This window comes from Triturus cristatus, chromosome 9, assembly GCF_964204655.1.
Source record: "Triturus cristatus chromosome 9, aTriCri1.1, whole genome shotgun sequence".
Classification (NCBI taxonomy): domain Eukaryota; kingdom Metazoa; phylum Chordata; class Amphibia; order Caudata; family Salamandridae; genus Triturus; species Triturus cristatus.
In genome coordinates, this window is record NC_140592.1 from 266,525,057 (window position 1) to 266,537,063 (window position 12,007).

The 12,007-nt window shown below is 41.3% G+C and overlaps 1 protein-coding gene across 1 annotated transcript in view; it reads right to left on the reverse strand.

The window, feature by feature from the left end:
- Positions 1-3,504: 3,504 nt before the first annotated feature.
- The window catches only part of OMD (osteomodulin), an 81,642-nt gene continuing 73,139 nt past the window's right edge, over positions 3,505-12,007 (reverse strand). The window contains exon 3 of the mRNA XM_085624885.1: positions 3,505-6,677. Within this exon, the coding sequence (XP_085481011.1) occupies positions 6,349-6,677 (329 nt within the window). The 3' untranslated portion in view covers positions 3,505-6,348. The remainder of the gene's footprint in view (positions 6,678-12,007) is intronic.

Consider the following 12,007-nt stretch of genomic DNA (forward strand, 5'->3'; position numbering starts at 1 on the left):
TGATAGATGGTCTAATCTACATTTAAACTGGTGGGGACGCATTGCAGCAATTAAAATGTCTATAACTCCACAAATTCTATATCTATTGTGTATGTTACCCTTCTCCTTCCCGTCCACTTTTTATACTAAAATATATAAATTATTTACTAGATTCCTCTGGAATAATAAGCCCACACGCATTAGTTTAAGACATTACAATTGCCCAAATGTGAAAGTGGGGTTGGTCTTCCAGATTTGAAAAAATATCATTTTGCATTCCTTGTGGCTCAATGTTCTTTATGGTTCCACACTGTTCCCCTCTCTAATGCACCTAAATGGCTTCTCCTGGAAAAATATTTTGGCTCGATACCCTTTAATTGCTTTTCTCACCATGTCCAATGGCTCTTTTGGTAATTGCCCTTTTATCATTTGATAGTAATTTTTCTATTACTTTGTCTTCCACTAAAAAAAGTTTCTCTTTGGTTCCATCCTAAACTCCAATATCATAAACATATTTCTTTTTGGAAATTATGGATTGCTGCTGGTATTTTCTTTGTTGCAGATATTTGCCAATATGATATGTTTTACACATTTGATGTTATTCAAGCCACTTATAAGCTGCCATTGTCTGAGTTGCCTAAATATACATTGTTATGTAATACAATTCTTAATGCCTACCCCCAACTACTTTCTATGTCTCAGTCTTCTGGTATTGAATTTTGTATTTCTCTGTTCAGCCGTTCAGGACATACAGCATCTAAAGTATATAAAAAACTTACCACTGGTCCCCGCAATTAAATCTTCATACACTTACCATATTTTGGAAGGACATCTGAAATTCCAAAACGGCTAATTATCTTGCGGCCACCCTTATACAATCTAATATTTAACTACTTTATCAATGTTTCTGGACTCCTGACAAATTATTTAAAGCTAAACTCCTAGATACTCCAAACTGTTGGCACTGTCAATATGTAACTGGTGATCTACAACACTTATTTATCAATTGTCCTATCATACATCAGTTTTTATTACATATATGGCATTTTATTACACAGATCCTTAAGATCCAAACAGCTTTATCATTTCAGGTTCTAGTTTTCAAATCCTCACTCTTTAAATCCATTTTATCCCCTGGTGATTGTAAATTATTGGATTTCGTTATTTCTACTGCACTCAAATCTATTACTTGTAATTAGAAAGACGCTACTTCACTTTTGGTTAATGCATGGTGGGAATGGATTATTTTTCTTAGACGTGGGCAATGTTTTTATCCACACTCTCATAAGGACTCCTCTTCTTCTAAGTCTAGTATATGGTCTAGTATAGATTCCTACATTAGTACATGTTCTACAATGTAGGAAACTTATTTCCATTTGTAATAATGAATCTTTGCTTAATGTAGCCCTTTTATGTTTATTTTATTATTTATATCATATTTGTACTATTATAGAATGTTGGTATTGCTATTCTACTTTCTCTTATAAATTGTAGTAGGTTTTCTATACTATATGGTTCGGTATTATTTTTTGTATTGTGTTTTCATATTTATGAAAATCTCTTCAATAAAATATTTGAAACACAAACAAGCAAAAAAAAAGAATGATGGCCCCACAATTGTGCTTAGACCATTACTTAACCGAAATGAAAAATTGGGTGCCACAAGCCTCTAAATAGGTTTCTGTGCTGATGTATTCAGGGCTTTGAGTGGGATGAAAAAACTGGGGAAGTCTCTCAAAGGGGCGTGGCGGATGTAGTCATGGGCCGTGCTTAAAAGCTCGTAAGCAGAAAATATGTGCTTAGCATAGTGTGCCATCCGACTGGTATTTTGCTGTTAAGGTCAGTGCATCCAGATATATGATACAACAAGTAATATTCTACTTACTATGACTATTGGCTTTGTCAATGTTTGTAAGTTGCATAAAATAAATAGGCAACAACTATGGCTTTGTTGTATATAATATTAAAATGCTTCAGTTCTGAAATGATGAGACTGTGAAAGAAATAAAGCGAGTCTCTTTGAAGTTACATCAAAGGCCTTGAGCAGTTACACTACTGCAGAGTTAAGATTTTCTTTTCCACTCTGAGGGTGAGTGCAAAAAGGGAGAGCCTGATAGGGACCCGTCTTGGCACCTGCTGTTAATAACTGCCAGTGCTGAACACTGGCAGGACCTGGCCCACTTAAAGCCATAGCTCCACATTCCATTATCACCTGTGTTAAACAACCTTATTCCAATGTTCATCCGCAATTATAGTGACCACCTCTCCTTCTTTTGACACAGGATATAACCTCCATATTTCACTACTGGTATGTGCTTTTAACCAGAGGTGCCAACAACCACTTAATTTGCATGTCTGCGTGGTTCTGTTAAAAAACGCATGGTTTACTTCTCCAATATTTCCTTACCTTACTACTTATTCCCCCCCCCCCTTTTTTTCTCTTCCTTTATTTCCTTTTATCCACAGGCATTTAACTCAATCATGTAAGTCTATGTCCTGATGATTATCCCATTATTTCATGTATGGGATCGAAACGTCATCGACTCCTTGACACCTTAACGCAATCATATGTATCATTTCAAAGTGCTGTGGTGTTTTTCTTCATTTATGCTTGCCAAATTGATGATTTCGTCTCTAAGCATTAAGCTATGCCTGAGCCTTTCTGTTTGTTTGTACTCTGATTGTTGCAGAGTTTGTGTTCCTACTTTATTGTTATGTCTCAAATTCACAAAATATTAAAGGTATTCTTGTCCGGCTGGACAACGCAATATACATTTCATTGCATTTCTATATTTATTGTTTCTCTCCTAATCTTCTTGTGAGGGACCACTGTGTTTGTAGGATACTTTAACAGCGACACTTACTAGTAATCAATGGCAGCTCTGCTCTTAGGGTGACTCACCTGTGGTAGGTATTTGGAGCTTTGCTACTGCATGCTGGAGCCCTTCCTGAGGCACCGGCTGACAAAGACTGGAAGTATGGCCTTTACACAATGACACCTGCTGGCCTGAGCAGGAAGTGCTGCCTTTCCAGTAGCATCTGCTGGCGTTTGTAGTAGTGCTGCTCGGCAGTGGCACCTGGTGACCAGAGAGGGGCGTTTCTCTCTAATACTACTTTAATTGGAGCAAGTCTGGAAGTGCTGCACAGACAGCGAGGAGGTGCTTTTACTGATGCAGTCCCGCAGCTTGGGACTAGGACTTTCTGCTCTTATGGTGACTCTAGTTGACTGGTGCTGAATTTTGGCTCTCATAGTGATGTCTGCTGGCAGGCAGTGTTGCTTTTACAGTGGCACCTGTTTACTGGTCATGGAACAGCTACACCTGCTGGCCGGCAGTGGAACTGCAGTGTCTGCTGCTAGCTGGTAAGGGGTGTTATAAAGCGATACCTACTGGCCCATGATGGAACCTTGAGCAAATGTATCAGAGTGCAGATCAAAGCTTGCACTCCAGTGACATAACATTCAGTAAAAATATGTGACTCACTTAACATGTACCAGCCTTTAAGAAATGTGCACATAAGTTCGAATTGGTAAAAAGATATCTTTTTTTTAATTAAAAGTAAGAAAACAGCCTTGTAAGGCGGAAAACAATAAGGTGCCAAGAGAAAGAAAGGGACTTTGGAAGGTGAGAAAACTTATGATGGAAGTGGTATCACCGGAAAGAAGCAGTAGAAGAGTGTAGGGGAAAGTCAAATCAGAACGGAACAAGACATAAAGAGACTGACAAACACTAAGAGACAATGTGTAAGAGAAAAAGTAGAGACAAACAAACAGTGCACCAGAAACAGAGAGAAAAAACAGTGAAAAAGAAACAAAAACTATTGACAAGTGAAGAGTAACGTAGCCAGAAAGCGAGAGACGACGGGTCATGAAAAGATACGGCGTAAAAAGTGAGACAGACAGAAAGCCAAGAATCGAGATGAAGCTGATTATATACCAAAAGAGTGAGGCAGAGATCAGGTGCGCAAAAGAGAGGGGGAGAAAGAAAATGAACAAACAGAGGAAAAAGCATTAATATACATATACAGTGAAAGAATGTGTTGGGATGGACTCTAATAACTGAGGATGGCGGAGGCAAAGAGCTAGGTAGAGAGAGAGAGAGAGAGAGGAGAGAGGGGGCAGTGAAAGAGTAACAATAGAACAGAGAGACACAAAGCGAGAGCAGTGACAACAGGAAAGCACTCCGGTATGTACAAGTCCTTGGGGATGTCCTTGTGACCTATCCGGCTTGCCCTTGGAGGCTGCCCCTGCACCTTAGCCGCTATGTGTCTTCCATGGTGCCTGATGCTGTGACGTGTTTGTCGCTTGTTCTTTTACCTGTAATGATGCCAAGATGGTGTATCCGCCCTGTTTGTTTATTGTGTAGAATAGGGAGTTTCCTTTATGGAAATCCTTGTTGTAATATTACTATACTAATTGTGATTTTAACAAATACCTTGTCCTATTTTATAATAAAATATCGATTGTTGGATTATATTAACTTTTGATGCTGAAATCCAAAGATTAATGCCTAATGAATAAATAAATAAAAAACTAGAATGATTGAAAATATAACCCCTTAACTCAAACTAACTCGCTTTATTGACTTATTTAAATGTCTTGAATGATTTATTGATTATGTAGAAGACTGCTCCTCATTTCTCTTTGTAGACAAACAAAGGTCCATATGACCAGTGGCAGGGTAATTTAATGATTACATTCGAAGACTAAGATGTAGAAAACCCATCTCCATCATTAGTTATGTTACTGTAGATCACCAGTATTACCAGGGCCTCAATACTTTTACCTTCAAGTAATATACCTTTGAGTATATATGTTTACGTTTACCATTATGTGTGATGATTTATTCTCTTTAAGGTACATAGTTCCTTTTCAGTCATTAATTATTTTTTTGTTATAAATCCAAATACTAAAGCTCTGTAGTGGGGCATGTTGGGTGGTAATACAAAGACAGGCCCTCTTAGTAATAGACAGTCTTGACAGTACCCGTATACATGTGTAGGTATGAATATAGAGCATCATAGATGGGTAGAAGTGAATTACAGGGAAACATCCCATAATTGTATGTTATGTATGGACCCTAAAATCATCTGCCCCTGCTTTCACATGCTGCCCAGAGGCAGAGGAGTAAGGGGAGAGCTGTGCATAACATGGCCTCTTTCATGTATCTCTGTCCAAAAGTTAAACAAAAAAAATGTAACTGCCATCTGTTACCAACTGGCCTCCACCTTCTCTGCCTTCCTTCCCTCTCCTGCAGCTTTGCTTTCTGAATTAAGTCAAAGCAGACAAGCAAAGCTGCGCAGATAGCCTCTCAGAGAGCCCTCTGGTCCTGGCCTTGAAGGCCTTTATGACATCACAACAGTGGGTACCCACTCTTGTTATAACTGCTGCTAAGTCATGGGAGCAGGTTATGAGATTCAGAAACTGAAGTAAACGATAGAGGCTCGCTATGAGATCTATACAAAACAATGTAATAAACCCTGTATTACCTATCACTCTCCTACTATATAAAGTACATCACCAATGACTCCTCCCCCCAAAAAAAACGCCTTGGTGGTGCATGGACATCTTTAGGAGATAGCTGTATTTGCCTACAAATGTACATTTAGATGTGCACTCCCTATAGATTATGGTGCTACTCTGAGCCTTTGCTTGAAGTAACTGAAATTAGAAAATATGTACATGGTGATTAGATCAAAATGTGCATGAGCATAACTGATTGTTCTTGAATAATGGGGAGGGAATGCCTAGATGGCAGTCAGTAGAGGTTGCCATAATGGGCATATGTTTACTCTCCTATCCAGCTTATGAAAATGCATTAATACAAACGAGGAGGGAACAGATGAAATAGAGTAAAGAGTAGCAGCAAACTAAATTATTTCAGCAAATAAATTTCACATGAAATCAACTTATAATGAATTTATCGGAGCTGTAAATTTTTTCATTTCAAAATGTAGATAATAAGAATATTTAAAACAATGTTAGTACATGTTTAATTATATTGGTACGAAAAAGTTCTAAAATCTATAATGTCAACTAACAAATCTTGCACGATACAACTCAATTCCCCAACACACTTTCACCCTCAAATTAGCATATAAATAGTAAACATTCTATTTAGCTGCATTTAAATTTTCACATAGAACTAGTTTATGTGATATCTCTATGTAAATATTCATCCTTTCCTTTTTTTGTGGGTGGTGGTGGGAATCATTCTTGTAGTTTTGATCTGTTTTGTTGTGCTGGCCAATTAGCAATCAAAGTCTGCCACCATGAATGACACCTCTCACCAATACGCTAGAATTTGAAGATATCGCGTTCTTTAGCCTACATATATGCAAGATGTGCCCCAAATTGATTCATTGTGGATTTCAGTATGAATAAGGATCAAACTCAAAATCGTCTTCCTCCTCCCTTCTTCTGGGTTCGCCTTCCTCGTGGTAATAGAACCGATCTTCTGGGCCTTCCTCATGCTCTTCTTCTGGCTCTGCAAATTGAGAAAATAGAGGTGCCTCTAACCTTGTGTCCTTGCCCTCACCCTTCTTCTGTTCACCATAGTAGATATTTTGTATGTGTGGAAAACACAGGAATGCAAGTGTGCTTAATGGAGCTTGGAGTCTGTTTTTGTCAATACGGAGGTAGTTCAAGCGATTGGGGTTCATCGGATCAATGAATGAGCACATCAGTGAAGTATTCAGAACTGTAAATGAAATAGGAAAAACAAAGAAATTATAATCAGGCTACTCAGAAAATAGGTATCCAAAGCAATGAATTAGTATTGTGCATTCAAATATTAAAACATCATCAATATCTAGGTCCTGATTACAAATTAGGTGTTATCACCCCTGATAAATAACGATACATTGAGATACGTTATTTATCGGGTATCAAATATAACCTACTTTCACTAGTTTCCCTTTAAAATCCTTCTATTTGTATTCTGTGATAGCTTTCGTTTCATCTTAGTTATTTTTCTTACATATTTCTGTTTCCTTTTCCGTAATATCCTAAGTGTTGTTCTCATCTTTCTTGCCTTTCTTGTGGCTTCATGATGTTAGTCATTCTCCACATCTTTCCTTCTCCTTTTCCTTCATATTTCATATGGAACTTTTTAATATATTTTTCTGTTTTCTTGCTACCTATTTGTACTTCATATTCTATTTTTCTTTCTTTGTTTGATGGCTTTATTTTTACTTGGCTAAGTGTTTTTTGTTGTTTTTTGTTCTTGCGTCTGTCTGCAATATGGCCTGCTTTTGATTTTCTATTTTTACATGTTTTAATTTTGGGAGCCCTTTATAAATTTTGCTATTCTTGTTTTACTCTGCAGCCTGATGCCTGTCATTCTTTTGCTTTTACTTTCTTCTATTTTGCTCTTTTCTCTTGATTTTTTGCCACTTTCTTTTATTTTGTTTAAATTCTTACATATTCAATCACTTTTGTGCAACTCTTTTTTCTTTTGCTGTCTCTAAATATCTCCTGTCTTAATTTTGCTTTTAGGTTTTTGCCTGTTTTTCCACAAGTTGTTCTGTTTCCGAGCTCCTTTAGCTAAACTTATTGTTTCTAATTAAGACTTTTTATTTGATTGTTTCCTTTTATGTTTATTCACTTTATTTTAATATTCTCTTCTTGAGCAGATTTCATTCCTTTTTTCTATACTTTTTCTTCCTTTCAAAACATTTTGAAGCCCTGGTTATCTGAATACTGGGCAAGTTTGCAAAACGTTTAGTTTGCATTTTATTTTAAACAGTCCTTTTGCATTTTCTTCTGTTGTCACCCTCAATGAGCAGATCGTTTGTCATTCTTGTTTCTTTTTTTTATGTTTTGCTCATCCACAAATTACTTTAATCTGAGCTGAACATAAAGGGCCCCATTCATAAATAAATCTGAAAATCTGTATTAATAGGTTTATTAATGGACATTGATGCTGATTTAGGAGATGTGGGTCTTCATGAAGAGCACCTTAGGAAAACTTAAAAGGTCAAAGCTTTCCAGAGGCGTTTCTAGAAACGTTTTGTGAATTTCCATTTAGTCAGATGTGGTAGCAGCTCCACATGAGGGATTTTATGTAGAGTACAATTGTGCATGTATGCATACGATGATAACTTTATATTTCTCCAAGGGAAAATCAATTTCCTCATGAAAATCCCTTAAGTACATACAGCACAAACATGGGGTGTTCCGAGCCCATCCCCACTCTGCTAAGCAACTTCCGCCTGCAGGACTACATGTAGAGCCATAAAGTGGGAATGGGCAAGGAACAAGTTTGTCAATACTAACAAACTGTTAAAGATTGTGGGTATTCCTAAGCTTTCTATAGCCAGTAACAACCTTTCTGTGGGATAGGATTTTGCCGTGTGGAATGTTATACCATTGTGCTGTAACCATTTGAACACAAGTTGGTCGCACACTGCTCGTCACACCAGCAAGTTGCCCCAAAGGACTGTGGTGAATGTAGTGGCGACGGCGGGTACGCCTATGCCACGATGTGTAAAAAGAAAACAGTAACACGTGTCCAGGGATGGCATAATAGTGACATACTCGTGGCATAGGCGTACTCACCGCTGCCACTACATTATCCAGAGTTCTATGGGGCTATTTGCTGGTATGACGAGCAGTGTGCGACCTATTTCGTATTTGCATTTAAGCTCTCTCGAGCGACTTGGGCTGACGAGCCTTGGTTCCGCACCTGCGCGCCGTGAGAGGTACTATACCTTTGTTTTTTTGGCAGTCTATTCGGCACCCCACATACATACCTGCTCCCTGCTGACGAGAGGCAATTACCTCGAAACACGTGTCCAGGGATGGCATAATAGTGACATACTCGTGGCATAGGCGTACTCACCGCTGCCACTACATTATCCAGAGTTCTATGGGGCTATTAGCTGGTATGACGAGCAGTGTGCGACCTATTTCGTATTTGCATTTAAGCTCTCTCGAGCGACTTGGGCTGACGAGCCTTGGTTCCGCACCTGCGCGCCGTGAGAGGTACTATACCTTTGATATTTTGGCAGTCTATTCGGCACCCCACATACATACCTGCTCCCTGCTGACGAGAGGCAATTACCTCAAAACACGTGTCCAGGGATGGCATAATAGTGACATACTCGTGGCATAGGCGTACTCACCGCTGCCACTACATTATCCAGAGTTCTATGGGGCTATTTGCTGGTATGACGAGCAGTGTGCAACCTATTTCGTATTTGCATTTAAGCTCTCTCGAGCGACTTGGGCTGACGAGCCTTGGTTCCGCACCTGCGCGCCGTGAGAGGTACTATACCTTTGATATTTTGGCAGTCTATTCGGCACCCCACATACATACCTGCTCCCTGCTGACTAGAGGCAATTACCTCGAAACACGTGTCCAGGGATGGCATAATAGTGACATACTCGTGGCATAGGCGTACTCACCGCTGCCACTACATTATCCAGAGTTCTATGGGGCTATTTGCTGGTATGACGAGCAGTGTGCGACCTATTTCGTATTTGCATTTAAGCTCTCTCGAGCGACTTGGGCTGACGAGCCTTGGTTCCGCACCTGCGCGCCGTGAGAGGTACTATACCTTTGATATTTTGGCAGTCTATTCGGCACCCCACATACATACCTGCTCCCTGCTGACGAGAGGCAATTACCTTGAAACACGTGTCCAGGGATGGCATAATAGTGACATACTCGTGGCATAGGCGTACTCACCGCTGCCACTACATTATCCAGAGTTCTATGGGGCTATTTGCTGGTATGACGAGCAGTGTGCGACCTATTTCGTATTTGCATTTAAGCTCTCTCGAGCGACTTGGGCTGACGAGCCTTGGTTCCGCACCTGCGCGCCGTGAGATGTACTATACCTTTGATATTTTGGCAGTCTATTCGGCACCCCACATACATACCTGCTCCCTGCTGACGAGAGGCAATTACCTCAAAACACGTGTCCAGGGATGGCATAATAGTGACATACTCGTGGCATAGGCGTACTCACCGCTGCCACTACATTATCCAGAGTTCTATGGGGCTATTTGCTGGTATGACGAGCAGTGTGCAACCTATTTCGTATTTGCATTTAAGCTCTCTCGAGTGACTTGGGCTGACGAGCCTTGGTTCCGCACCTGCGCGCCGTGAGAGGTACTATACCTTTGATATTTTGGCAGTCTATTCGGCACCCCACATACATACCTGCTCCCTGCTGACTAGAGGCAATTACCTCGAAACACGTGTCCAGGGATGGCATAATAGTGACATACTCGTGGCATAGGCGTACTCACCGCTGCCACTACATTATCCAGAGTTCTATGGGGCTATTTGCTGGTATGACGAGCAGTGTGCGACCTATTTCGTATTTGCATTTAAGCTCTCTCGAGCGACTTGGGCTGACGAGCCTTGGTTCCGCACCTGCGCGCCGTGAGAGGTACTATACCTTTGATATTTTGGCTGTCTATTCGGCACCCCACATACATACCTGCTCCCTGCTGACGAGAGGCAATTACCTTGAAACACATGTCCAGGGATGGCATAATAGTGACATACTCGTGGCATAGGCGTACTCACCGCTGCCACTACATTATCCAGAGTTCTATGGGGCTATTTGCTGGTATGACGAGCAGTGTGCCACCTATTTCGTATTTGCATTTAAGCTCTCTCGAGCGACTTGGGCTGACGAGCCTTGGTTCCGCACCTGCGCGCCGTGAGAGGTACTATGCCTTTGATATTTTGGCAGTCTATTCGGCACCCCACATACATACCTGCTCCCTGCTGACGAGAGACAATTACCTCAAAACACGTGTCCAGGGATGGCATAATAGTGACATACTCGTGGCATAGGCGTACTCACCGCTGCCACTACATTATCCAGAGTTCTATGGGGCTATTTGCTGGTATGACGAGCAGTGTGCAACCTATTTCGTATTTGCATTTAAGCTCTCTCGAGCGACTTGGGCTGACGAGCCTTGGTTCCGCACCTGCGCGCCGTGAGAGGTACTATACCTTTGATATTTTGGCAGTCTATTCGGCACCCCACATACATACCTGCTCCCTGCTGACGAGAGGCAATTACCTCGAAACACGTGTCCAGGGATGGCATAATAGTGACATACTCGTGGCATAGGCGTACTCACCGCTGCCACTACATTATCCAGAGTTCTATGGGGCTATTTGCTGGTATGACGAGCAGTGTGCGACCCATTTCGTATTTGCATTTAAGCTCTCTCGAGCGACTTGGGCTGACGAGCCTTGGTTCCGCACCTGCGCGCCGTGAGAGGTACTATACCTTTGATATTTTGGCAGTCTATTCGGCACCCCACATACATACCTGCTCCCTGCTGACGAGAGGCAATTACCTCGAAACACGTGTCCAGGGATGGCATAATAGTGACATACTCGTGGCATAGGCGTACTCACCGCTGCCACTACATTATCCAGAGTTCTATGGGGCTATTTGCTGGTATGACGAGCAGGGTGCGACATATTTCGTATTTGCATTTAAGCTCTCTCGAGCGACTTGGGCTGACGAGCCTTGGTTCCGCACCTGCGCGCCGTGAGAGGTACTATACCTTTGATATTTTGGCAGTCTATTCGGCACCCCACATACATACCTGCTCCCTGCTGACGAGAGGCAATTACCTCGAAACACGTGTCCAGAGATGGCATAATAGTGACATACTCGTGGCATAGGCGTACTCACCGCTGCCACTACATTATCCAGAGTTCTATGGGGCTATTTGCTGGTATGACGAGCAGGGTGCGACATATTTCATATTTGCATTTAAGCTCTCTCGAGCGACTTGGGCTGACCAGCCTTGGTTCCGCACCTGCGCGCCGTGAGAGGTACTATACCTTTGATATTTTGGCAGTCTATTCGGCACCCCACATACATACCTGCTCCCTGCTGACGAGAGGCAATTACCTCGAAACACGTGTCCAGAGATGGCATAATAGTGACATACTCGTGGCATAGGCGTACTCACCGCTGCCACTACATTATCCAGAGTTCTATGGGGCTATTTGCTGGTATGACGAGCAGTGTGCGACCTATTTCGTAT